Raw genomic sequence first — 27,468 nt, 5'->3', positions numbered from 1 at the left:
CACACAGGGGAATGAACAAGGAGAATGTTTTCCCAAATCCATTGGCTTAGAAAATAAGAGCAACTGAATTTCACAAATTCTTGCAACCAGTGTGGCTTAAAGGCTGGAGTTTTAAAGTTCAGCAGGCTTGACTGGGATAGAGTTCTGAGAGTACTACCCTGCTCATGGAGAGAAGGCAGGCAAACAACATGAGGGCAGAAAGCATGGAAAAAGCCATTTGAAGACTGCCTGGGACACACAGTGGAGAAATTATTTGCTCCTTTTGGATAAAGTCTTTGGGAGGGAGCATTCAGAGGCATGTCTACCTCTGTGAGGCAGGGGAACTGGCTGCCACCATTTGCCACGACTTCCCCTCAGCATAAACACAGAACAACCTGTTGGGGGCAGTATAGTGCCAACACTGGCTTCCCAACTTCCTTACATCAAGGTCCAACATCCCATGCTCTACCAGGACTACCCTTCTCAGTCAAACTTGCTTCAGTCTGAGCATGGTGGGATCCTCCCCCAGAAGACCAGCATAAACCCCTGCCCACACCAATGTCCCAATCGGAGAGCTCTGGAGGGCCTCATTTCCAGTGGAGTTGGTATCAGGTCTCATTTCACAAGCAGACCAGAGCATACCTAGTCAAAAGTCACCACATTCAGGCCAGGGATCAAGCACTGTCCACAGCCGGCAAGAAGGGCCTCTGCAGATGACTGGCATAAGGGATAGAGCAGCCAAAATACAACAGTAGAATGCACATAGCACACACCAGAGATACTCCCTGAAGTGCCAGACCCGGTCACCACATGACTTTTTCATAAGGCCATTACTTTCATGAGCAGGAAACATTACAGGCTTTTCTAACACAGAAAAGGAGGCAGAGACTTAGACAAAATACCAAGATGGAGGAATTTATACCAAATGAAAGAACAGCAAGAGATCAACAACAACTTGTTGAAAGAACAACAAGAGATCTAAGTGAAACAGATAAAAGTAATATGCCTGATGAGTGAATTTAAAGCAACAATCATAAGGATACCCACTGGACTTGAGAAAAGAATAGAAGACATCAGTGACCCTTTCAACAAAGATAATAGAATTAAGAAAGAATCAATGAGAGATAAAGAATACAATAAATGATATGTATTGTATTATTTGATACAATGAATAGCAATGAATAGCAAGCTGAAAAAAGCAAAGGAATGAAATAGTGATCTAGAACACAAAATAATGGGAAATAATGAAGCTAAATAAAAGAAAGAATTGTGCAGCACTAGAAAAGACTTAGGAAATTCAGTGACTCTATCAGACATAATAACATTTGTATGATAGGAGTCCCAGAAGAAGAGGAGAGAGATAAGAGGGCAGAAAATTTACTTCAAGAATGGCCAAAAAGTCTGAAAAATGGGGAAGGAAACAGACATTCAGATCCAGGAGACAGAGAACATATATAAATATCAACAAAAGCAGGCCAACACCAAGACATACACTATAATTGAATTTGCAAAAGATACTGATCAAGAAAAAATATTAAAAGCAGCAACAAAAAAGAAGTGCCTGGGTGGCTCAGTCAGTTAAGCGTTTGCCTTCAGCTCAGGTCATGATCTCAAGGCCCTGGGATCAAGCCCTGCATTGGGCTCCTAGCTCGACAGGGAGTCTGTCTCTTTCTCTCCCTCTGCCCCTCTGCCAACTTGTGCTTTCTCTTTCTAATGAATAAGTAAAATCTTGGGGAGCCGGGGTGGCTCAGTGGGTTAAAGCCTCTGCCCTTGGCTCAGGTCATGATCCCAAGATCCTGGGATCGAGCCCCTCATCAGGCTCTCTGCTCAGCAGGGAGCCTGTTTCATCCCCCGTCTATGCCTTCCTCTCTGCCTACTTGTGATTTCTGTCAAATAAATAAATAAAATCTTTATTAAAAAAATATGTAAAATCTTTAAAAAAAAAAAAAAGTCCTTAACTTACAAGGGAAAACCCATAAGACTAGCTGACTTCTCAGCAGAAACTTGGCAAACCAGAAAGTAGTGTATGATATATTCCAAGTGTTGACTGGGAAAAATCTACAGCCAAGAATACTCCATCCAGCAAGGCTATCTTTGAGAATAGAGGAGAGATAAAGAGTTTCCGAGACAAACAAAAATCAAAGGAGTTCATGATCACTTCTAAACCAGCTTTGCAAGAAATATTAAAAGGGACTCTTTGAATGCAGGGAAGAGAACAAAAGTGACAAAGACAAGAAGGGATCAGAAAAAATCTCCAGAAACAATGACAAAACAAGTAATAAAATGGCAATAAATACATATCTTTCAATAATTACTTTGAATATAAATGGACTAAATGCTCCAATCAAAAGACAATGAGTATCAGAATGGATTAAAAAAAGAGAAAAAAACCAAGACCCATCTATATGCTGCCTGTAAGAGACTCATTTTACACCTAAAGACCCCTGCAGATTGAAAACTGAGGGGACAGAGCAACATGCATTATGTAAATTGTCAAAAATAGAAGCTAGAGTAGTAATACTTACATTGGACAAACTAGACCTTAATACTAAGACTATAAAAAACACCAAAAAAGGGAGTTACATAATTATAAAGGGGATAATCCAATAAAGAATATAAAACAATAGTAAATATTTATGCACCCAACATAGAAAAACCCAAATATATAAAAAAAATTAATAACAAACAAAGAGACTCACTGAAAATAATACAATAATAGCAAGGGACGTTAACACCCACTACATCAACGGACAGGTCATCTAAACAGAAAATCAGTGAGGAAACATTAGCTTTGAATGACACAGTGGACCAGAAGGACTTAACATATAATCAGGACATTCCATCCTAAAACACCAGAATATATATTCTTTTAAAGTGCACATGGAACATTCTCCAGAATGGTTCACATATTGGTCATAATTCAGGCCTCAACAAATACAAAAAGACTGAGATCATACCATGCATATTTTCTGACCATAATGCTATGAAATTTGAAGTCAACCACAAGAAAAAATCTAGAAAGACCACAACTACATGGAGGTTTATACAACATGCAACTAAAGAATGAATGGGTCAACCATGAAATCAAAGTAGAAATAAAAAAAAATACATGGAAAGAAATGAAAATGAATATTCAATGGTCCCAAATCTTTGGGATGCAGCAAAAGTGATCTTAAGAAGTAAACTTATTGCAATACAGGCCTACATCAAGGAACCAGAAAAATCTCAAACAACCTAATCTTACATCTAAATGAGCTAGAAAAAGAACAATGAACAAAGCCTAAAGCCAGCAGAAGGAAGACCGTAGTAAAGATTAGAGCAGAAATAAATGACATAGAAACAAACAAACAAACAAACAAAAAACAATAGAACAGATCAGTAAAATGAGGATCTGGCTCTTTGAAAAAATTAATAAAATTGATAAACTTCTAGCTAAACTTATCAAAAAGAAATGCAAGAGGACTCAAGTAAATAAAATCAGAAATGAGAGAGGAGAAATAACACCACAGAAATAGAAACAATTATGAGTATATTATGAAAAACTATGTGCCAATAAGTTGGACAACCTGGAGGAAATGGATAAATTCCTACAAATATAAACTACCAAAACTAACCCAAAAAGAAATAGAAAACTTGAACAGACCAATAACAAGCAAAGAAATTGATTCAGTCATCAAAAAAAAGCTCCCAACAAACAAAAACCTGGGCCAGAGAGCTTCACAGGTGAATCCTACCGAACACTTAAAAAAAGAGTTAATACCTATCTCCTCAAATTTTTCCAAAAAATAGAAATGGAAGGGAGACTTTCAACTTTATTTTGTCAGGTTAGCACTACTCTGATACCAAAACCAAAGACTCCACCAAAAAAAGAGAACTATAGGCCAATATTTATGATGAACTTGAACACAAAAATTCTCAGTAAAGTACTAGCAAACTGAATCCATCAGTACATTAAAAGAATCATTCACCATGATTAAGTGAGATTTATTGTTGGGCTCCAAGGATGGTTCAATATTTGTAAATTAATCAATGTGATACACCATATTAATAAAAGAAGGATAAGAACCATATAGTTATTTCAATAGTTGCATTAAAAGCATATGACAAACAGCATTCATTCATGATTTAAAAAAAAAAAAAACCCTCAACAAAGTAGGTTTAGAGGTGAAATACCCACAGCTAGCATCATCCTCAATAGGAAAAACCTGTACCCCTAAAGTCAGGAACAACACAGAGATATCCACTCTCACCACTGTTATTTACCATAGTATTAGAAGACCTAGTCACAACAATCAGACAACAGAAAGAAATAAATAACATCATAATAATCAGCAAGAAAGCAAACTTTCACTATTTGCAGATGACATGATATACTTCATAGAAAACCAAACCTCAACCAAAAAAATTGCTGGAACTGACACATGAATTTAGTAAAGTCATAGGATACAAAGTTGACATACAGAAATCTGTTGCATTTCTATACACAAATAATGAAGCAGCAGAAATACAAATCAAAGAATTAATCCCATTTACAATGGCACCAAAAACCATAAGATACCTAGGAATAAACCTAACCAAAGAGGGAAAAGACTATATTCTGAAAATTATAAAGCACTGATGAAAGAAACTGAAGATGACACAAAGAAATGTAAGGACATCCTATGCTCATGGATTAGAAGAACAATTATTGTTAAAATGTCCATGCTACTCAAAGTAATCCATACATTCAATGCAATTTCCATCAAAGTATCAATAGCATTTTTCACAGAGCTAGAACAAACAATCCTAAAATTTGTAGGGAGCCACAAAGACTCCAAATAGCCAAAGAAACCTTGAGAAAGAAAAGCAAAGCTGGAGACATCACAGTCCCAGATTTCAAGTTATATTTCAAAGCTGTAGTGATCAAAACAGTATGGTACTAGCACAACTACAGACACAAAGAACAATGGAACAGAAAAGAAAACTGAGAAATAAACCCTAAACTATATAGTTAATTAATCTTTGACAATGTAGGAAAGAATATCTAATGGAAAAAAGACAGTGACTTCAAGAAACGATGCTGGGAAAACTGGACAGCAACATGCAAAAGCATAAAACTAAGCTACTCTCTTACACCACACACAAGAATAAATTGAAAATGGATTAAAGATCTAAATGTGAGACCTGAAACTATTTTTTCCTAGAGGATATTCCTAGAGGATAACACAGGCAGTAACTTCTTTGACATCAGGGGTAGAAACTTCTTTCTAATTTCCCTTTCTGTATTTTCATTGTTAGTGTATAAGAAAGCCACTGATTTCTGTACGTTGACTTTATATCCTGCCACATTGCTGAATTGCTGTATGAGTTCTAGGAGTTTGGGGGTGGAGTCTCTTGGGTTTTCCATATAAAGATTCCATTTACTATAGCACCAAAAACCAAAACATACCTGGGAACAAACCTAACCAAAGAGGTAAAAGATGTGTATTCGAGGAACTACAGAACACTCATGAAAGAAATTGAAGACACAAAAAGATGGAAGACCATTCCATGCACTTGGATCGGAAGAATAAGCATTGTTAAAATGTCTATACTGCCTAGAGCAATCTATACTTTTAATGCCATTCCGATCAAAATTCCACTGGTATTCTTCAAAGAGCTGGACCAAATAATCCTAAAATTTGTATGGAACCAGAAGAGACCCCGAATCGCTAAGGAAATATTGAAAAACAAAAATAAAACTGAGGGCATCATGTTACCTGATTTCAAGCTTTACTACAAAGCTGTGATCACCAAGACAGCATGGTACTGGCATAAAAACAGACACATAGACCAGTGGAACAGAGTAGAGAGCCCAGATATGGACCCTCAACTCTATGGTCAAATAATCTTCGACAAAACAGGAAAAAATATACAGTGGAAAAAAGACAGTCTCTTCAATAAATGGTACTGGGAAAATTGGGCAGCTATATGTAGAAGAACAAAACTCAACCATTCTCTTACACCATACACAAAGATAAACTCAAAATGGATAAAAGACCTCAATGTGAGACAGGAATCCATCAGAATCCTAGAGGAGAACATAGGCAGTAATCTCTTCGATATCAGCCACAGCAACTTCTTTCAAGATATGTCTCCAAAGGCAAAGGAAACAAAAGCCAAAATAAACTTTTGGGACTTCATCAAAATCTAAAGCTTCTGCACAGCAAAGGAAACAGTCAACAAAACAAAGAGGCAACCCACGGAATGAGAGAAGATATTTGCAAATGACAGTACAGACAAAAGGTTGATATCCAGGATCTATAAAGAACTTCTCAAACTCAACACACACAAAACAGACAATCATATCAAGAAATGGGCAGAAGATATGGACAGACACTTCTCCAATAAAGACATACAAATGGCTATCAGACACATGACAAAATGTTCATCATCACTAGCCATCATGGAGATTCAAATTAAAACCACACTGAGATACCACCTTACACCAGTTAGAATGGCCAAAATTAGCAAGACCGGAAACAACGTGTGTTGGGCAGGATGTGGAGAAAGGGGAACCCTCTTACAATGTTGGTGGGAATGCAAGGTGGTGCAGCCTCTTTGGAGAACAGTGTGGAGATTCCTCAAGAAATTAAAAATAGAGCTTCCCTATGACCCTGCCATTGCACTCCTGGGTATTTACCCCAAAGATACAGATGTCGTGAAAAGAAGGGCCATCTGTACCCCAATGTTTATAGCAGCAATGGCCACGGTCGCCAAACTGTGGAAAGAACCAAGATGCCCTTCAACGGACAAATGGATAAGATGTGGTCCATATACACTATGGAGTATTATGCCTCCATCAGAAAGGATGAATACCCAACTTTTATAGCAACATGGACGGGACTGGAAGAGATTATGCTGAGTGAAATAAGTCAAGCAGAGAGAGTCAATCATCATATGATTTCACTTATTTGTGGAGCATAACAAATAGCATGGAGTACATGGGGAGTTAGAGAGGAGAAGGGAGTTCAGGGAAATTGGAAGGGGAGGTGAACCATGAGAAACTATGGACTCTGAAAAACAATCTGAGGGTTTTGCAGGAGCAGGGGTTGGGAGGTCGGGGTACCAGGTGGTGGGTATTATAGAGGGCACGGATTGAATGGATCACTGGGTGTGGTGGAAAATAATGAATACTTTGTGTACGGTGTAAGAGAATGGTCAAGTTTCATTCTTCTACATATAGCTGCCCAGTTTTCCCAGCACCATTTATTGAAGAGACCATCTTTTTTCCACTGTATATTTTTTCCTGTTTTGTTGAAGATTATTTGACCATAGAGTTGAGGGTCCATATCTGGGCTCTCTACTCTGTTTCACTAGTCTATGTGTTTGTTTTTATGCCAGTACCATGCTGTCTTGGTGATCACAGCTTTGTAGTAAAGCTTGAAATTGGGTAATGTGATGCCCCCAGTTTTATTTTTGTTTTTCAACATTTCCTTAGCGATTCGGGGTCTCTTCCGGTTCCATACAAATTTTAGGATTATTTGGTCCAGCTCTATGAAGAATACCGGTGGAATTTCGGTCAGAATAGCATTAAAAGTATAGATTGCTCTAGGCAGTATAGACATTTTAACAATGCTTATTCTTCCGATCCAAGTGCATGGAATGGTCTTCCATCTTTTTGTGTCTTCTTCAATTTCTTTCATGAGTGTTTTGTAGTTCCTTGAGTACAGATCCTTTACCTCTTTGGTTAGGTTTATTTCCAGGTATCTTATGGTTCTTGGTGCTATAGTAAATGGAATCGATTCTCTAATTTCCCTGTCTGTATTTTCATTGTTAGTGTATAAGAAAGCCACTGATTTCTGTACATTGACTTTGTATCCTGCCACGTTGCTGAATTGCAGTATGAGTTCTAGTAGTTTGGGGGTGGAGTCTTTTGCGTTTTCCATATAAAGAATCATGTCATCTGCAAAGAGAGAGAGTTTGACTTCTTCATTACCAATTTGGATACCTTTTATTTCCCTTTGTTGTCTGATTGCTGTTGCTAGGACTTCTAATACTATGTTGAACAAGAGTGGTGAGAGTGGGCATCCTTGTCATGTTCCTGATCTCAACAGGAAGGACGCAAGCTTTTTCCTATTGAGGATGATATTTGCTGTGGGTCTTTCATAGATAGATTTGATGAAGTTCAGGAATGTTCCCTCTATCCCTATACTTTGAACCGTACACAAAGATAAACTCAAAATGGATAAAAGACCTCAATGTGAGACAGGAATCCATCAGAATCCTAGAGGAGAACATAGGCAGTAATCTCTTCGATATCAGCCACAGCAACTTCTTTCAAGATATGTCTCCAAAGGCAAAGGAAACAAAAGCCAAAATAAACTTTTGGGACTTCATCAAAATCTAAAGCTTCTGCACAGCAAAGGAAACAGTCAACAAAACAAAGAGGCAACCCACGGAATGAGAGAAGATATTTGCAAATGACAGTACAGACAAAAGGTTGATATCCAGGATCTATAAAGAACTTCTCAAACTCAACACACACAAAACAGACAATCATATCAAGAAATGGGCAGAAGATATGGACAGACACTTCTCCAATAAAGACATACAAATGGCTATCAGACACATGACAAAATGTTCATCATCACTAGCCATCACGGAGATTCGAATTAAAACCACACTGAGATACCACCTTACACCAGTTAGAATGGCCAAAATTAGCAAGACCGGAAACAACGTGTGTTGGGCAGGATGTGGAGAAAGGGGAACCCTCTTACAATGTTGGTGGGAATGCAAGGTGGTGCAGCCTCTTTGGAGAACAGTGTGGAGATTCCTCAAGAAATTAAAAATAGAGCTTCCCTATGACCCTGCCATTGCACTCCTGGGTATTTACCCCAAAGATACAGATGTCGTGAAAAGAAGGGCCATCTGTACCCCAATGTTTATAGCAGCAATGGCCACGGTCGCCAAACTGTGGAAAGAACCAAGATGCCCTTCAACGGACAAATGGATAAGATGTGGTCCATATACACTATGGAGTATTATGCCTCCATCAGAAAGGATGAATACCCAACTTTTATAGCAACATGGACGGGACTGGAAGAGATTATGCTGAGTGAAATAAGTCAAGCAGAGAGAGTCAATCATCATATGATTTCACTTATTTGTGGAGCATAACAAATAGCATGGAGTACATGGGGAGTTAGAGAGGAGAAGGGAGTTCAGGGAAATTGGAAGGGGAGGTGAACCATGAGAAACTATGGACTCTGAAAAACAATCTGAGGGTTTTGCAGGAGCAGGGGTTGGGAGGTCGGGGTACCAGGTGGTGGGTATTATAGAGGGCACGGATTGAATGGATCACTGGGTGTGGTGGAAAATAATGAATACTTTGTGTACGGTGTAAGAGAATGGTCAAGTTTCATTCTTCTACATATAGCTGCCCAGTTTTCCCAGCACCATTTATTGAAGAGACCATCTTTTTTCCACTGTATATTTTTTCCTGTTTTGTTGAAGATTATTTGACCATAGAGTTGAGGGTCCATATCTGGGCTCTCTACTCTGTTTCACTAGTCTATGTGTTTGTTTTTATGCCAGTACCATGCTGTCTTGGTGATCACAGCTTTGTAGTAAAGCTTGAAATTGGGTAATGTGATGCCCCCAGTTTTATTTTTGTTTTTCAACATTTCCTTAGCGATTCGGGGTCTCTTCCGGTTCCATACAAATTTTAGGATTATTTGGTCCAGCTCTATGAAGAATACCGGTGGAATTTCGGTCAGAATAGCATTAAAAGTATAGATTGCTCTAGGCAGTATAGACATTTTAACAATGCTTATTCTTCCGATCCAAGTGCATGGAATGGTCTTCCATCTTTTTGTGTCTTCTTCAATTTCTTTCATGAGTGTTTTGTAGTTCCTTGAGTACAGATCCTTTACCTCTTTGGTTAGGTTTATTTCCAGGTATCTTATGGTTCTTGGTGCTATAGTAAATGGAATCGATTCTCTAATTTCCCTGTCTGTATTTTCATTGTTAGTGTATAAGAAAGCCACTGATTTCTGTACATTGACTTTGTATCCTGCCACGTTGCTGAATTGCAGTATGAGTTCTAGTAGTTTGGGGGTGGAGTCTTTTGCGTTTTCCATATAAAGAATCATGTCATCTGCAAAGAGAGAGAGTTTGACTTCTTCATTACCAATTTGGATACCTTTTATTTCCCTTTGTTGTCTGATTGCTGTTGCTAGGACTTCTAATACTATGTTGAACAAGAGTGGTGAGAGTGGGCATCCTTGTCATGTTCCTGATCTCAACAGGAAGGACGCAAGCTTTTTCCTATTGAGGATGATATTTGCTGTGGGTCTTTCATAGATAGATTTGATGAAGTTCAGGAATGTTCCCTCTATCCCTATACTTTGAACCGTACACAAAGATAAACTCAAAATGGATAAAAGACCTCAATGTGAGACAGGAATCCATCAGAATCCTAGAGGAGAACATAGGCAGTAATCTCTTCGATATCAGCCACAGCAACTTCTTTCAAGATATGTCTCCAAAGGCAAAGGAAACAAAAGCCAAAATAAACTTTTGGGACTTCATCAAAATCTAAAGCTTCTGCACAGCAAAGGAAACAGTCAACAAAACAAAGAGGCAACCCACGGAATGAGAGAAGATATTTGCAAATGACAGTACAGACAAAAGGTTGATATCCAGGATCTATAAAGAACTTCTCAAACTCAACACACACAAAACAGACAATCATATCAAGAAATGGGCAGAAGATATGGACAGACACTTCTCCAATAAAGACATACAAATGGCTATCAGACACATGACAAAATGTTCATCATCACTAGCCATCACGGAGATTCGAATTAAAACCACACTGAGATACCACCTTACACCAGTTAGAATGGCCAAAATTAGCAAGACCGGAAACAACGTGTGTTGGGCAGGATGTGGAGAAAGGGGAACCCTCTTACAATGTTGGTGGGAATGCAAGGTGGTGCAGCCTCTTTGGAGAACAGTGTGGAGATTCCTCAAGAAATTAAAAATAGAGCTTCCCTATGACCCTGCCATTGCACTCCTGGGTATTTACCCCAAAGATACAGATGTCGTGAAAAGAAGGGCCATCTGTACCCCAATGTTTATAGCAGCAATGGCCACGGTCGCCAAACTGTGGAAAGAACCAAGATGCCCTTCAACGGACAAATGGATAAGATGTGGTCCATATACACTATGGAGTATTATGCCTCCATCAGAAAGGATGAATACCCAACTTTTATAGCAACATGGACGGGACTGGAAGAGATTATGCTGAGTGAAATAAGTCAAGCAGAGAGAGTCAATCATCATATGATTTCACTTATTTGTGGAGCATAACAAATAGCATGGAGTACATGGGGAGTTAGAGAGGAGAAGGGAGTTCAGGGAAATTGGAAGGGGAGGTGAACCATGAGAAACTATGGACTCTGAAAAACAATCTGAGGGTTTTGCAGGAGCAGGGGTTGGGAGGTCGGGGTACCAGGTGGTGGGTATTATAGAGGGCACGGATTGAATGGATCACTGGGTGTGGTGGAAAATAATGAATACTTTGTGTACGGTGTAAGAGAATGGTCAAGTTTCATTCTTCTACATATAGCTGCCCAGTTTTCCCAGCACCATTTATTGAAGAGACCATCTTTTTTCCACTGTATATTTTTTCCTGTTTTGTTGAAGATTATTTGACCATAGAGTTGAGGGTCCATATCTGGGCTCTCTACTCTGTTTCACTAGTCTATGTGTTTGTTTTTATGCCAGTACCATGCTGTCTTGGTGATCACAGCTTTGTAGTAAAGCTTGAAATTGGGTAATGTGATGCCCCCAGTTTTATTTTTGTTTTTCAACATTTCCTTAGCGATTCGGGGTCTCTTCCGGTTCCATACAAATTTTAGGATTATTTGGTCCAGCTCTATGAAGAATACCGGTGGAATTTCGGTCAGAATAGCATTAAAAGTATAGATTGCTCTAGGCAGTATAGACATTTTAACAATGCTTATTCTTCCGATCCAAGTGCATGGAATGGTCTTCCATCTTTTTGTGTCTTCTTCAATTTCTTTCATGAGTGTTTTGTAGTTCCTTGAGTACAGATCCTTTACCTCTTTGGTTAGGTTTATTTCCAGGTATCTTATGGTTCTTGGTGCTATAGTAAATGGAATCGATTCTCTAATTTCCCTGTCTGTATTTTCATTGTTAGTGTATAAGAAAGCCACTGATTTCTGTACATTGACTTTGTATCCTGCCACGTTGCTGAATTGCAGTATGAGTTCTAGTAGTTTGGGGGTGGAGTCTTTTGCGTTTTCCATATAAAGAATCATGTCATCTGCAAAGAGAGAGAGTTTGACTTCTTCATTACCAATTTGGATACCTTTTATTTCCCTTTGTTGTCTGATTGCTGTTGCTAGGACTTCTAATACTATGTTGAACAAGAGTGGTGAGAGTGGGCATCCTTGTCATGTTCCTGATCTCAACAGGAAGGACGCAAGCTTTTTCCTATTGAGGATGATATTTGCTGTGGGTCTTTCATAGATAGATTTGATGAAGTTCAGGAATGTTCCCTCTATCCCTATACTTTGAACCGTACACAAAGATAAACTCAAAATGGATAAAAGACCTCAATGTGAGACAGGAATCCATCAGAATCCTAGAGGAGAACATAGGCAGTAATCTCTTCGATATCAGCCACAGCAACTTCTTTCAAGATATGTCTCCAAAGGCAAAGGAAACAAAAGCCAAAATAAACTTTTGGGACTTCATCAAAATCTAAAGCTTCTGCACAGCAAAGGAAACAGTCAACAAAACAAAGAGGCAACCCACGGAATGAGAGAAGATATTTGCAAATGACAGTACAGACAAAAGGTTGATATCCAGGATCTATAAAGAACTTCTCAAACTCAACACACACAAAACAGACAATCATATCAAGAAATGGGCAGAAGATATGGACAGACACTTCTCCAATAAAGACATACAAATGGCTATCAGACACATGACAAAATGTTCATCATCACTAGCCATCACGGAGATTCAAATTAAAACCACACTGAGATACCACCTTACACCAGTTAGAATGGCCAAAATTAGCAAGACCGGAAACAACGTGTGTTGGGCAGGATGTGGAGAAAGGGGAACCCTCTTACAATGTTGGTGGGAATGCAAGGTGGTGCAGCCTCTTTGGAGAACAGTGTGGAGATTCCTCAAGAAATTAAAAATAGAGCTTCCCTATGACCCTGCCATTGCACTCCTGGGTATTTACCCCAAAGATACAGATGTCGTGAAAAGAAGGGCCATCTGTACCCCAATGTTTATAGCAGCAATGGCCACGGTCGCCAAACTGTGGAAAGAACCAAGATGCCCTTCAACGGACAAATGGATAAGATGTGGTCCATATACACTATGGAGTATTATGCCTCCATCAGAAAGGATGAATACCCAACTTTTATAGCAACATGGACGGGACTGGAAGAGATTATGCTGAGTGAAATAAGTCAAGCAGAGAGAGTCAATCATCATATGATTTCACTTATTTGTGGAGCATAACAAATAGCATGGAGTACATGGGGAGTTAGAGAGGAGAAGGGAGTTCAGGGAAATTGGAAGGGGAGGTGAACCATGAGAAACTATGGACTCTGAAAAACAATCTGAGGGTTTTGCAGGAGCAGGGGTTGGGAGGTCGGGGTACCAGGTGGTGGGTATTATAGAGGGCACGGATTGAATGGATCACTGGGTGTGGTGGAAAATAATGAATACTTTGTGTACGGTGTAAGAGAATGGTCAAGTTTCATTCTTCTACATATAGCTGCCCAGTTTTCCCAGCACCATTTATTGAAGAGACCATCTTTTTTCCACTGTATATTTTTTCCTGTTTTGTTGAAGATTATTTGACCATAGAGTTGAGGGTCCATATCTGGGCTCTCTACTCTGTTTCACTAGTCTATGTGTTTGTTTTTATGCCAGTACCATGCTGTCTTGGTGATCACAGCTTTGTAGTAAAGCTTGAAATTGGGTAATGTGATGCCCCCAGTTTTATTTTTGTTTTTCAACATTTCCTTAGCGATTCGGGGTCTCTTCCGGTTCCATACAAATTTTAGGATTATTTGGTCCAGCTCTATGAAGAATACCGGTGGAATTTCGGTCAGAATAGCATTAAAAGTATAGATTGCTCTAGGCAGTATAGACATTTTAACAATGCTTATTCTTCCGATCCAAGTGCATGGAATGGTCTTCCATCTTTTTGTGTCTTCTTCAATTTCTTTCATGAGTGTTTTGTAGTTCCTTGAGTACAGATCCTTTACCTCTTTGGTTAGGTTTATTTCCAGGTATCTTATGGTTCTTGGTGCTATAGTAAATGGAATCGATTCTCTAATTTCCCTGTCTGTATTTTCATTGTTAGTGTATAAGAAAGCCACTGATTTCTGTACATTGACTTTGTATCCTGCCACGTTGCTGAATTGCAGTATGAGTTCTAGTAGTTTGGGGGTGGAGTCTTTTGCGTTTTCCATATAAAGAATCATGTCATCTGCAAAGAGAGAGAGTTTGACTTCTTCATTACCAATTTGGATACCTTTTATTTCCCTTTGTTGTCTGATTGCTGTTGCTAGGACTTCTAATACTATGTTGAACAAGAGTGGTGAGAGTGGGCATCCTTGTCATGTTCCTGATCTCAACAGGAAGGACGCAAGCTTTTTCCTATTGAGGATGATATTTGCTGTGGGTCTTTCATAGATAGATTTGATGAAGTTCAGGAATGTTCCCTCTATCCCTATACTTTGAACCGTACACAAAGATAAACTCAAAATGGATAAAAGACCTCAATGTGAGACAGGAATCCATCAGAATCCTAGAGGAGAACAAAGGCAGTAATTTCTTCGATATCAGCCACAGCAACTTCTTTCAAGATATGTCTCCAAAGGCAAAGGAAACAAAAGCAAAGATGAACTTTTGGGACTTCATCAAAATCAAAAGCTTCTGAACAGCAAAGGAAACAGTCAACAAAACAAAGAGGCAACCCATGAAATGGGAGAAGATATTTGCAAATGATAGTACAGACAAAAGGTTGATATCCAGGATCTATAATGAACTCCTCAAACTCAACACACACAAAACAGACAATCATATCAAAAAATGGGCAGAAGATATGGGCAGACACTTCTCCAATAAAGACATACAAATAGCTATCAGGCACATGACAAAATGTTCATTCTCACTAGTCATCAGGGAGATTCAAATTAAAACTACATTGAGATATCACCTTACACCAGTTAGAATGGCCAAAATTAGCAAGACCGGAAACAACATGTGTTGGGCAGGATGTGGAGAAAGGGGAATCCTCTTACAATGTTGGTGGGAATGCAAGGTGGTGCAGCCTCTTTGGAGAACAGTGTGGAGATTCCTCAAGAAATTAAAAATAGAACTTCCCTATGACCCTGCCGTTGCACTCCTGGGTATTTACCCCAAAGATACAGATGTCGTGAAAAGAAGGGCCATCTGTACCCCAATGTTTATAGCAGCAATGGCCACGGTCGCCAAACTGTGGAAAGAACCAAGATGCCCTTCAACGGACAAATGGATAAGGAAGATGTAGTCCATATACACTATGGAGTATTATGCCTCCATCAGAAAGGACGAATACCCAACTTTTGTAGCAACATAAATGGGACTGGAAGAGATTATGCTGAGTAAAATAAGTCAAGCAGAGAGAGTCAATTATCATATGGTTTCACTTATTTGTGGAGCATAACAAAAAGCATGGAGGACATGGGGAGTTAGAGAGAAGGGGGTTCGGGTAAATTGGAAGGGGAGGTGAATCATGAGAGACTATGGACTCTGAAAAACAATCTGAGGGGTTTGAAGTGGCGGGGGTGGGTGGGAGGTCGGGGTACCAGGTGGTTGGTATTATAGAGGGCACGGATTGCATGCAGCATTGGGTATGGTGAAAAAATAATGATACTGTTATGCTGAAAAAAAATAATGAATACTGTTATGCTGAAAATAAATAAAAAATAATTTAAAAAAAAAGTAACTTCTTTCTAGATATATCTTCTGAGGCAAAGGAAACAAACGCAAAAATAAACTACTGGACGTCATCAAAATAATGCAAACTAGTGCCGCCACTCTGGAAAACAAAACCGAGATGCTCAAAAAGTTAAAAATAGAACTTCCTGTGATCCAGGCACTGCAGTACTAGGTATTTACCCAAAGAATACAAAATACATATTCAAGGTGATACATGCACCCCAATGTTTATAGCAGCATTATCTGCAATAGCCAAATTATGGAAACAGCCCAAGTTTCCAATAACTGTTGAATGGATTAGGAAGATGTGGTGTACACACACACACACACACACACACACACACACCATGGATATTAATCAGCCATTTAAGAAAAAAGAAGAAATCTTGACATTCACAGATATGTGGGTCGAACTGGAGAGTGCTGAGTGAAATAAATTGGTCAGAGGAAGACAAATACCATATGATTTCACTTATGCTTGGAATTTAGAAGCAAAACAAATGAGCAAAGGGGAAAAAGAGAAGAGGCAAACCAAGAAATAAACTAATAAACTAAACTGTAGAAAAAAACTGAGGGTTATCAGAGAGGAAATAGGTGGGGTGGCAGTTAAACAGGTGATGGGGATTAAGGAATGCACTTGTTGAGCACTGGGTATTGTATGAAAGTGTGGAGTCACTATATTGTACACCTGAAACTAATATATCGTATGTTAACTGGAATTTAAATAAAAACTTGTTGAGCACTGGGTATTGTATGAAAGTGTGGAATCACTATATTGTACACCTGAAACTAATATTATATCATATGTTAACTAACTGGGATTTAAATAAAAACTTAAATATAAATACTCAATAATTATAAGAAAAAACCCATAAATTGTGAACTGGTGGTTGCCAGTTCACAACTGGGGGATGGGCAAAATAGATAAAGGTGTTGGGGATGGGCAAAATGGATAAAAGGCAGTGGGAGGTACACATTTCCAGTTATAGAAGGAGAAAGTCAAGGGGATGAAAGGTATAGTACATGGAATGTGGGCAATGGTATCATAACAGAGCCGCATGATGACAGTAGCTATACTTGGGAGCACAGCATAATGTATAGAGTTGTTAAATCACTATGTTGTATACTTGAAACTAATGTAACATCATATGTCAACTGTGCAACAACAAAAAAAGAGTAAAACAAAACAGCTCAGTTTCAATAATGAGTAAGAACTGCAATCTAAAGTGTGTAAACCTGGTGATTCACAGACCTGTACCCCTGGGGATAAAAATATATGTTTATAAAAAAAATTAAAAATTAAAAAATAAAAAAGAACTGCAATCTAATGTATTAAGCAACAAATTGTATCATTAATTTGATGAATATTTTAAATGACTAATACTAACGAGAGTATAGGTAGGTATGCCTTTCAAACACTGTTGGTAGTACCTTTCTGCAAAGCACTTTGACAATTTGTATCAAGAGAATATAAATGTCAATATCTTTGAATTCAGTAGTTTCATCAGAAAACACATAATGGTTGATATACACAGATATCTATTAAAGCATTATTCATGGCTGAGAACAGGAAATAGCCTAAATACTGAATGGAGAACTATCAAAGTAAATTACAAATGATGGAATACTATACAGCCATTAAAATATTTCCCATAGGGGAAAATATTAATAGTATAGTAGTAAATATAAAAGTAATAAAAAACACAATATATTCTGATGTATAATTTTATGCACACATATTTGTACAGAAAAAAGACTAAAAATTCAAAATAATTATAGGTATTAAAACTAAGATTTTTAATATTTTCAGTATTTTATAAACTTTATATAGTGGTATCAGTTAAAAATTATTGTTAACTTTTTCTTCAAATAACTAAGGTAATCATCAGACTTAATCTCTTCCACTTTTTAAGTCAATTCTGAGCAGGATAGAAAGCATACCACAAGCCTCAATCTTAACAATCCAAAGATTCAGCAAAGTGCCATTGATTAGCACTAAGATTCCACATAGCTTCCAAGTCAGTTTCACTACGCAACATTGACAGATTGTGTGTGCAAGTGTGTTTACTACTACCTGCCTCAAATTATCGAATGCCACTTAAAAATATCATTGATCAGCCCCTGCCTCCGTATTAATCCTCAGTTATGAACCTGGGACATTCCTCAACTTGCCTTACTCTTCAGTAACTGGTAATTCCAAATAGTAGTCTCCAAACTGTTTGATCTCATTGTCCTCTATATAAAAACCATTTGAACATAGAACTCTACTAACCTTATGTTACTTTTTAAATGTGTACATGTTACTGTTTATAAACTATACACTATAAATTACCCAAAATGTTTAATAATATAAAGATGATTAAAAGTATAAATGGAAGTTCTACTATTTTGCTCCTAAACCTTAATGGGTCATTTTTAAACACCCCAAGATATATGGCCCTATTATGGAGATGACAGCTACAGACTACACGTTCCAATCCCATCTCTTTCCTGTATTGCACTGGAACCATGTTCTGAAATACCAGAATGCCTTACACTTGAGTAGACTCAATCACAATATTCATAGCAGAACACATTGTATAATGTAAAGAATCATGTCTTCCCATGCCTTTTCATCTCTTGGCAAAATGTGGATATTTATACATAAGTATTGAATACAGTACAGCATAACTTCATTTATATTATTATTATTGCCATCTGTTAGTAATGATTACTAGTACTATGACTGTGACCCCTTTAGTGGCATATGTAAATCATAATATTATTCAGTTCTTTTTAATGTTTCACTATATACCTCTGCAGATTTTTGAAGGTTGTCATGGCATGGAGCAAGAAGGGATGTCTTCTCCCATTTCTGTGCAACTCGATTGGCTTCTTCTATCTTCTGATCACAACTTTTTTGAGAATTTAGCAATGTCACCTCATAAAATTCTTGAATATCTGTGGAAAAACAGAAGGATCAAAATGTCATGTACCATCACATAAATAGCTTCTGCATATATGTATATATGAAAAATTTTGCTTACTAAATAACTACATGCACATGATCCCAAACAAAAATAATAAAAATAAGGAAATCTTGAAAACTGCATTTTTACCTGCATCAGAATTGTTTTTAATGACTGAAAAACCTGAAAACACCCAAGATGTTCTTCAGTCATTGAATAAACAAACTGTAGTAAGTCCATATTCAGCAGTAAGGAGGAATGACCTACCAAGCCATGTAGAAACAGATGAATCTTAAATGCTAAGTTTAAATATCCAGCCTGAAAAAGCTACATATTTTATTCCATTTATATAATATTTTAGAAAAAGCAAAACTAAAGAGACAGTAAAATGGTCAGTGATCACTAAAGGTTCTTGATGGGATTCTGGAACAGAAAAAGGACATTAGCTAAAAAGTATGGAGTTACTTTCGTAATAATGTATCAATATTTATTATTAGTTGCCACAGTAAATATAAGATGTTAACTATAGGAAAAACAGTCTGGGGTACATTGTAAATCTCCATACTCTTTGCAACTATTCTGTAAGCATTAAAACTACTCCAAAATTTAAAAAAAAGTTATTTTTGATTGCCTTTTTGTTTTAATTTTTTAAGACTTAATTTATTAGTTTGCCAGAAAGAGAGCATAAGCAGGGAGAGCAGCAGGCAAAGGGAGAGGGAGAAGCAGGCTCCCTGCTGAGCAAGAAGCCTATGTGGGACTCAATCCCAAGACCCTGGGATCATGACCTAAGCTGATGTCAGGTGCTTAACTGACTGAGCCCTATAGGCATCCATTTAATAGCCTTTTTATTTATCTTTTTTTGAACTTTTTTATTTTTATAAACATATATTTTTATCCCCAGGGGTACAGGTCTGTGAATCACCAGGTTTACACACTTCACAGCACTCTCCAAAGCACATACCCTCCCCAATGTCCATAATCCCACCCCCTTCTCCCAAACCCCCTCCCCCCAGCAACCCTCAGTTTGTTTTGTGAGATTAAGAGTCACTTATGGTTTGTCTCCCTCCCAATCCCATCTTGTTTCATTGATTCTTCTCCTACCCACTTAAGCCCCCATGTTGCATCACCAACTTCCTCATATCAGGGAGATCATATGATAGTTGTCTTTCTCTGCTTGACTTATTTCGCTAAGCATGATACGCTCTAGTTCCATCCATGTTGTCGCAAATGGCAAGATTTCATTTCTTTTGATGGCTGCATAGTATTCCATTGTGTATATATACCACATCTTCTTGATCCATTCATCTGTTGATGGACATCTAGGTTCTTTCCATAGTTTGGCTATTGTGGACATTGCTGCTATAAACATTCGGGTGCACGTGCCCCTTTGGATCACTACGTTTGTATCTTTAGGGTAAATGCGCAATAGTGCAATTGCTGGGTCATAGGGCAGTTCTATTTTCAACATTTTGAGGAACCTCCATGCTGTTTTCCAGAGTGGCTGCACCAGCTTGCATTCCCACCAACAGTGTAGGAGGGTTCCCCTTTCTCCGCATCCTCGCCAGCATCTGTCATTTCCTGATTGTTGATTTTAGCCATTCTGACTGGTGTGAGGTGATATCTCATTGTGATTTTGATTTGTATTTCCCTGATGCCGAGTGATATGGAGCCCTTTTTCATGTGTCTGTTGGCCATCTGGATGTCTTCTTTGCAGAAATGTCTGTTCATGTCCTCTGCCCATTTCTTGATTGGATTATTTGTTCTTTGGGTGTTGAGTTTGCTAAGTTCTTTATAGATTCTGGACACTAGTCCTTTATCTGATATGTCGTTTGCAAATATCTTCTCCCATTCTGTCAGTTGTCTTTTGATTTTGTTAACTGTTTCCTTTGCTGTGCAAAAGCTTTTGATCTTGATGAAATCCCAATAGTTCATTTTTGCCCTTGCTTCCCTTGCCTTTGGCGATGTTCCTAGGAAGATGTTGCTGCGGCTGAGGTCAAAGAGGTTGCTGCCTGCATTCTCCTCAAGGATTCTGATGGATTCCTTTCGCACATTGAGGTCCTTCATCCATTTTGAGTCTATTTTTGTGTGTGGTGTAAGGAAATGGTCCAATTTCATTTTTCTGCATGTGGCTGTCCAATTTTCCCAACACCATTTATTTATTTTTTTTTTTTAAAGATTTTATTTATTTATTTGACAGAGAGAAATCACAAGTAGGCAGAGAGGCAGGCAGAGAGAGAGGAAGGGAAGCAGGCTCCCCTGTCGAGCAGGGAGCCCGATGCGGGACTCGATCCCAGGACCCTGAGATCATGACCTGAGCCGAAGGCAGCGGCTTAACCCACTGAGCCACCCAGGCGCCCCCAACACCATTTATTGAAGAGGCTGTCTTTTTTCCATTGGACATTCTTTTCTGCTTTGTCGAAGATTAGTTGACTGTAGAGTTGAGGGTCTATTTCTGGGCTCTCTATTCTGTTCCATTGATCTATGTGTCTGTTTTTGTGCCAGTACCATGCTGTCTTGATGATGACAGCTTTGTAATAGAGCTTAAAGTCCGGAATTGTGATGCCACCAACGTTGGCTTTCTTTTTCAATATCCTTTTGGTTATTCTAGGTCTTTTCTGGTTCCATATAAATTTTAGAATTATTTGTTCCATTTCTTTGAAAAAGATGGATGGTACTTTGATAGGAATTTCATTAAATGTGTAGATTGCTTTAGGTAGGTAGCATAGACATTTTCACAATATTTATTCTTCCAATCCAGGAGCATGGAACATTTTTCCATTTCTTTGTGTCTTCCTCAATTTCTTTCATGAGTACTTTATAGTTTTCTGAGTATAGATTCTGTGCCTCTTCGGTTAGGTTTATTCCTAGGTATCTTATGGTTTTGGGTGCAATTGTAAATGGGATTGACTCCTTAATTTCTCTTTCTTCTGTCTTGCTGTTGGTGTAGAGAAATGCAACTGATTTCTGTGCATTGATTTTATATCCTGACACTTGACTGAATTCCTGTATAAGTTCTAGCAGTTTTGGAGTGGAGTCTTTTGGGTTTTTCACATATAGTATCATATCATCTGTGAAGAGTGATAATTTGACTTCTTCTTTGCCGATTTGGATGCCTTTAATTTCCTTTTGTTGTCTGATTGCTGAGCCTAGGACCTCTAGTACTATGTTGAATAGCAGTGGTGATAATGGACATCCCTGCCGTGTTCCTGACCTTAGCAGAAAAGCTTTCAGTTTTTCTCCATTGAAAATGATATTTGCGGTGGGTTTTTCCATAGATGGCTTTGATGATATTGAGGTATGTGCCCTCTATCCCTACACTTTGAAGAGTTTTAATCAGGAAGGGATGCTGTACTTTGTCAAATGCTTTTTCAGCATCTATTGAGAGTATCATATGGTTCTTGTTCTTTCTTTCATTGATGTGTTGTATCACATTGACTGATTTGCGGATGTTGAACCAACCTTGCAGCCCTGGAATAAATCCCACTTGGTCGTGGTGAATAATCCTTTTAATGTACTGTTGAATCCTGTTGGCTAGTATTTTGTTGAGTATTTTCGCATCTGTGTTCATCAAGGATATTGGTCTATAGCTCTCTTTTTTGATGGGATCCTTGTCTGGTTTGGGGATCAAGGTGATGCTGGCCTCATAAAATGAGTTTGGAAGTTTTCCTTCCATTTCTATTTTTTGGAACAGTTTCAGGAGAATAGGAATTAGTTCTTCTTTAAATGTTTGGTAGAATTCCCCCGGGAAGCCGTCTGGCCCTGGGCTTTTGTTTGTTTGGAGATTTTTAATGACTGTTTCAATCTCCTTACTGGTTATGAGTCTGTTCAGGCTTTCTATTTCTTCCTGGTTCAGTTGTGGTAGTTTATATGTTTCTAGGAATGCATCCATTTCTTCCAGGTTGTCAAATTTATTGGCGTAGAGTTGCTCATAGTATGTTCTTATAATAGTTTGTATTTCTTTGGTGTTAGTTGTGATCTCTCCTCTTTCATTCATGATTTTATTTATTTGGGTCCTTTCTCTTTTCTTTTTGATAAGTCGGGCCAGGGGTTTATCAATTTTATTAATTCTTTCAAAGAACCAGCTCTTAGTTTCGTTGATTTGTTTTATTGTTTGTTTGTTTCTATTTCATTGATTTCTGCTCTGATCTTTATGATTTCTCTTCTCCTGCTGGGCTTAAGGTTTCTTTCTTGTTCTTTCTCCAACTCCTTTAGGTGTAGGGTTAGGTTGTGTACCTGAGACCTTTCTTGTTTCTTGAGAAAGGCTTGTATCGCTATATATTTTCCTCTCAGGACTGCCTTTGTTGTGTCCCACAGATTTTGAACCGTTGTATTTTCATTATCATTTGTTTCCATGATTTTTTTTCAATTCTTCTTTAATTTCCCAGTTGACCCATTCATTCTTTAGAAGGATGCTGTTTAGTCTCCATGTATTTGGGTTCTCTCCAAACTTCCTTTTGTGGTTGAGTTCTAGCTTTAGAGCATTGTGGTCTGAAGATATGCAGGGAATGATCCCAATCTTTTGATACCAGTTGAGTCCTGATTTAGGACCGAGGATGTGATCTATTCTGGAGAATGTTCCATGTGCACTAGAGAAGAATGTGTATTCTGTTGCTTTGGGATGAAATGTTCTGAATATATCTGTGATGTCCATCAGGTCCCGTGTGTCGTTTAAGGCCTTTATTTCCTTGCTGATCTTTTGCTTGGATGATCTGTCCATTTCAGTGAGGGGAGTGTTAACGTCCCCTACTATTATTGTATTATTGTTGATGTGTTTCTTTGATTTTGTTATTAATTGGTTTATATAGTTGGCTGCTCCCACGTTGGGGGCATAGATATTTAAAACTGTTAGATCTTCTTGTTGGACAGACCCTTTGAGTATGATATAGTGTCCTTCCTCATCTCTTATTATAGTCTTTGGATTAAAATCTAATTGATCTGATATAAAGATTGCCACTCCTGCTTTCTTCTGATGTCCATTAGCATGGTAAATTCTTTTCCACCCCCTCACTTTAAATCTGGAGGTGTCTTCGGGCTTAAAATGAGTTTCTTGGAGGCAGCATATAGATGGGTTTTGTTTTTTTATCCATGCTGATACCCTGTGTCTTTTGACAGGGGCATTTAGCCCATTAACATTCAAGGTAACTATTGAGAGATATGAATTTAGTGCCATTGTATTGCCTGTAAGGTGACTGTTACTGTATATGGTCTCTGTTCCTTTCTGATCTACCACTTGTAGGCTCTCTCTTTGCTTAGAGGACCCCTTTCAATATTTCCTGTAGAGCTGGTTTGGTGTTTGCAAATTCTTTCAGTTTTTGTTTGTCCTGGAAGTTTTTAATCTCTCCTTCTATTTTCAATGATAGCCTAGCTGGATATAGTATTCTTGGCTGCATGTTTTTCTCGTTTAGTGCTCTGAAAATATCATGCCAGCTCCTTCTGGCCTGCCACGTCTCTGTGGATAAGTCAGCTGCCAATCTAATATTTTTACCATTGTATGTTACAGACTTCTTTTCCCGGGCTGCTTTCAGGATTTTCTCTTTGTCACTGAGACTTGTAAATTTTACTATTAGGTGACGGGGTGTGGGCCTATTCTTATTGATTTGGAGGGGCGTCTCTGAACCTCCTGAATTTTGATGCTCGTTCCCTTTGCCATATTGGGGAAATTCTTCCCAGTAATTCTCTCCAGTATACCTTCTGCTCCCCTCTCTCTTTCTTCTTCTTCTGGAATCCCAATTATTCTAATGTTGTTTCATCTTATGGTGTCACTTATCTCCCGAATTCTCCCCTCGTGGTCCAGTAGCTGTTTGTCCCTCTTTTGCTCAGCTTCTTTATTCTCTATCATTTGGTCTTCTATATCACTAATTCTTTCTTCTGCCTCAAATATCCTAGCAGTGAGAGCCTCCATTTTTTATTGCACCTCATTAATAGCTTTTTTGATTTCAACTTGGTTAGATTTTAGATCTTTTATTTCTCCAGAAAGGGCTTTTATATATCTCAAGAGGGTTTCTCTAATATCTTCCATGCCTTTTTCAAGCCCGGCTAGAACCTTGAGAATTGTCATTCTGAACTCTAGATCTGACATATTACCAATGTCTGTATTGATTAGGTCCCTAGCCTTTGGTACTGCCTCTTGTTCTTTTTTTTGTGTTGAATTCTTCCGTCTTGTCATTTTGTCCAGATAAGAGTATATGAAGGAGCAAGTAAAGTACTAAAAGGCTGGCAACAACCCCAGGAAAATATGCTTTAACCAAATTAGAAGAGATCCCAAATCGTGAGGGGGGGGAAGGGGATAAAAAGAGGTTCAAAAAGGAAGAAATAAAAAAAAAGAAAAAAGAAAAAAGAAAAAAAAGAAAAGAAAAGAATTAAAAAAAGAAAACAAATAAGAAAAATATAAAAAAGAAAGATATATATATTAGATAAACTAGTTAAAAAACGTTAAAAAAGAAAAAGGTAAAAGTTAAAAAAAAATTTAACCAGAAGGCGAGAAAAAAAAACAAAAAATGAAAAAGAAAAAAATTAAATTAACTGCAAGACTAAAAAAAAATCACAGGGAAAAAGCCATGAGTTCTGTGCTTTGCTTTCTCCTCCTCTGGAATTCTGCTGCTCTCCTTGGTATTGAAACCGCACTCCTTGGTAGGTGAACTTGGTCTCGGCTGGATTTCTTGTTGATCTTCTGGGGGAGGGGCCTATTGTAGTGATTCTCAAGTGTCTTTGCCCTAGGCAGAATTGCACCGCCCTTATTAGGGGCCGGGGTGAGTAATCGGCTCGGGTTTGCTTTCAGGAGCTTTTGTTCCCTGAGCGCTTTCCGTAGAGTTCTGGGGGACGGGGAATACAAATGGCAGCCTCCTGGTCTCCGGCCCGGAGGAGCCGAGAGCCCAGGGCCCCACTCCTCAGTGCGCCCTCAGAGAACAGCGCCCAGTTACTCCCGTCTGCCTGACCTCCGGCCGCGCTCCGAGCTCATGAGCCTGCGACCGGTTCAAGGTAACACCGAGCTGTGAGCTTACTGTCGGCTCTGTCTCTGTAGCCGGCTTTCCTGTTCCAATACCCACAAGCTCTGCGACATCAGACACCCCCAATCCTTCTGTGACCCTGTGGGACCTGAGGCCACGCTAACCCTGCGTGGGCTTCGCCCTGGTTTAGCCTCTGGAGCAATGTCCCTCAGCGGAACAGACTTTTAAAAGTCCTGATTTTGTGCGCCGTTGCTCCACCGCTTGCCGGGAGCCAGCCCCTCCCCCCGGGGTCTATCTTCCCGTCGCTTTGGATTCACTTCTCTGCCGGTCCTACCTTTCAGAAAGTGGTTGTTTTTCTGTTTCCAGAATTGCTGTTCTTCTTCTCTTCGATCTGCTGATGGATTTTCAGGTGTTTGCAATCTTTAGATAAGCTATCTAGCTGATCTCTGGCTAGCTGAAGTAGTGTCAGCCTGCTACTTCTCCGCCATCTTGACTCCTCCCCCCTTTTTATTTTTTTTTAAGATTTTATTTATTTATTTGACAGAGAGAGATCACAAGTAGGCAGAGAAGCAGACAGAGAGAGAGGAAGGGAAGCAGGCTCCCTGCTGAGCAGAGCGCCCTATGTGGGACTCGATCTGAGACATGGAGATCATGACCTGAGCCCAAGGCAGCGGCCTAACCCACTGAGTCACCCAGGCGCCCCTAATAGCCTTTTTAAAAGGCATTACACATGGGTGCCTGGGTGGCTCAGTCAGCTAAGTGTCTGACTTCACCTCAGTTCATAATTTCAGGGCCCTGGATTGAGCCCCCATCACATTGGATTCCATATTGGGCTCGGTGGAGAGTCTATTTCTCCCTCTTCCTCTGGCCGTCCCCCCAGCATGCACTCTAGTTCTAAAAAAATAAATAAATAAATAAAATACTAAATAAATAAAAGGTATTACACAATCACTGTTAGAAACCAGCCCAAAGGGCCCCCAAAATGACTACTTTTATAAATCTATTTTCAGATTTAGGATGCAGATGGAATTAAAAATTATCACACAAAGTTACATTTTAAAACTTTTTAATGTATGAAAAAAAGTGTTTTTGATGACATATGTTTCTGACATTATGGCTAAGTGCTCTTCAGATCAACTAGCACTCTGAAGCATTACTGATGTTGCAGCAGATGGGCTAGATCTCCAAGAATGTTCATATATATATATATATATACATACACACACACACACACACACACACACACACAACTTGAGCTGAAATCAGATCAGCTGGGAGGCTGGATTAATAGTAGTTGGTAGACAGAAGGAATGGGGTTGTTCTGAGGATACATACCTATGGCAGAATTGCTATCAGCATACATACCCTCATATCAGTAAGTAGAGGTAAGGAAGCTGGCCCTAAACTTCCTCACTGAGCCTAGATCCTCAAGGAATGATGAAGTAATTCTATGTCAGTGGCTGCCTATTTGTTACTGGCAGCAGCAAAAGAAAATATTTTCTATAGAAAATCTCAAACCTGTAGGATTCTCATAGATGAGGATCAAGAAAAGAGCTCACAATCAAGATCACAAACTAACAGAAAGG

General features: G+C 38.7%; 1 protein-coding gene across 2 annotated transcripts in view; it reads right to left on the bottom strand.

Moving 5' to 3' along the window:
• Window positions 1–27,468, bottom strand: part of DLG2 (discs large MAGUK scaffold protein 2) — a 2,075,147-nt gene that overhangs the window by 1,705,484 nt on the left and 342,195 nt on the right. For both annotated transcript variants that reach the window (XM_032356653.1, XM_032356654.1), the window contains one exon: window positions 18,782–18,927. In XM_032356653.1, coding sequence (XP_032212544.1) covers window positions 18,782–18,927 — 146 coding nt within the window. The remainder of the gene's footprint in view (window positions 1–18,781; window positions 18,928–27,468) is intronic.

Source organism: Mustela erminea, chromosome 9 (assembly GCF_009829155.1).
Source record: "Mustela erminea isolate mMusErm1 chromosome 9, mMusErm1.Pri, whole genome shotgun sequence".
In the NCBI taxonomy this organism is placed as follows: Eukaryota; Metazoa; Chordata; class Mammalia; order Carnivora; family Mustelidae; genus Mustela; species Mustela erminea.
Note: the sequence above shows the minus strand (reverse complement) of the source record. Positions and strands in the feature narration are given on the sequence as shown.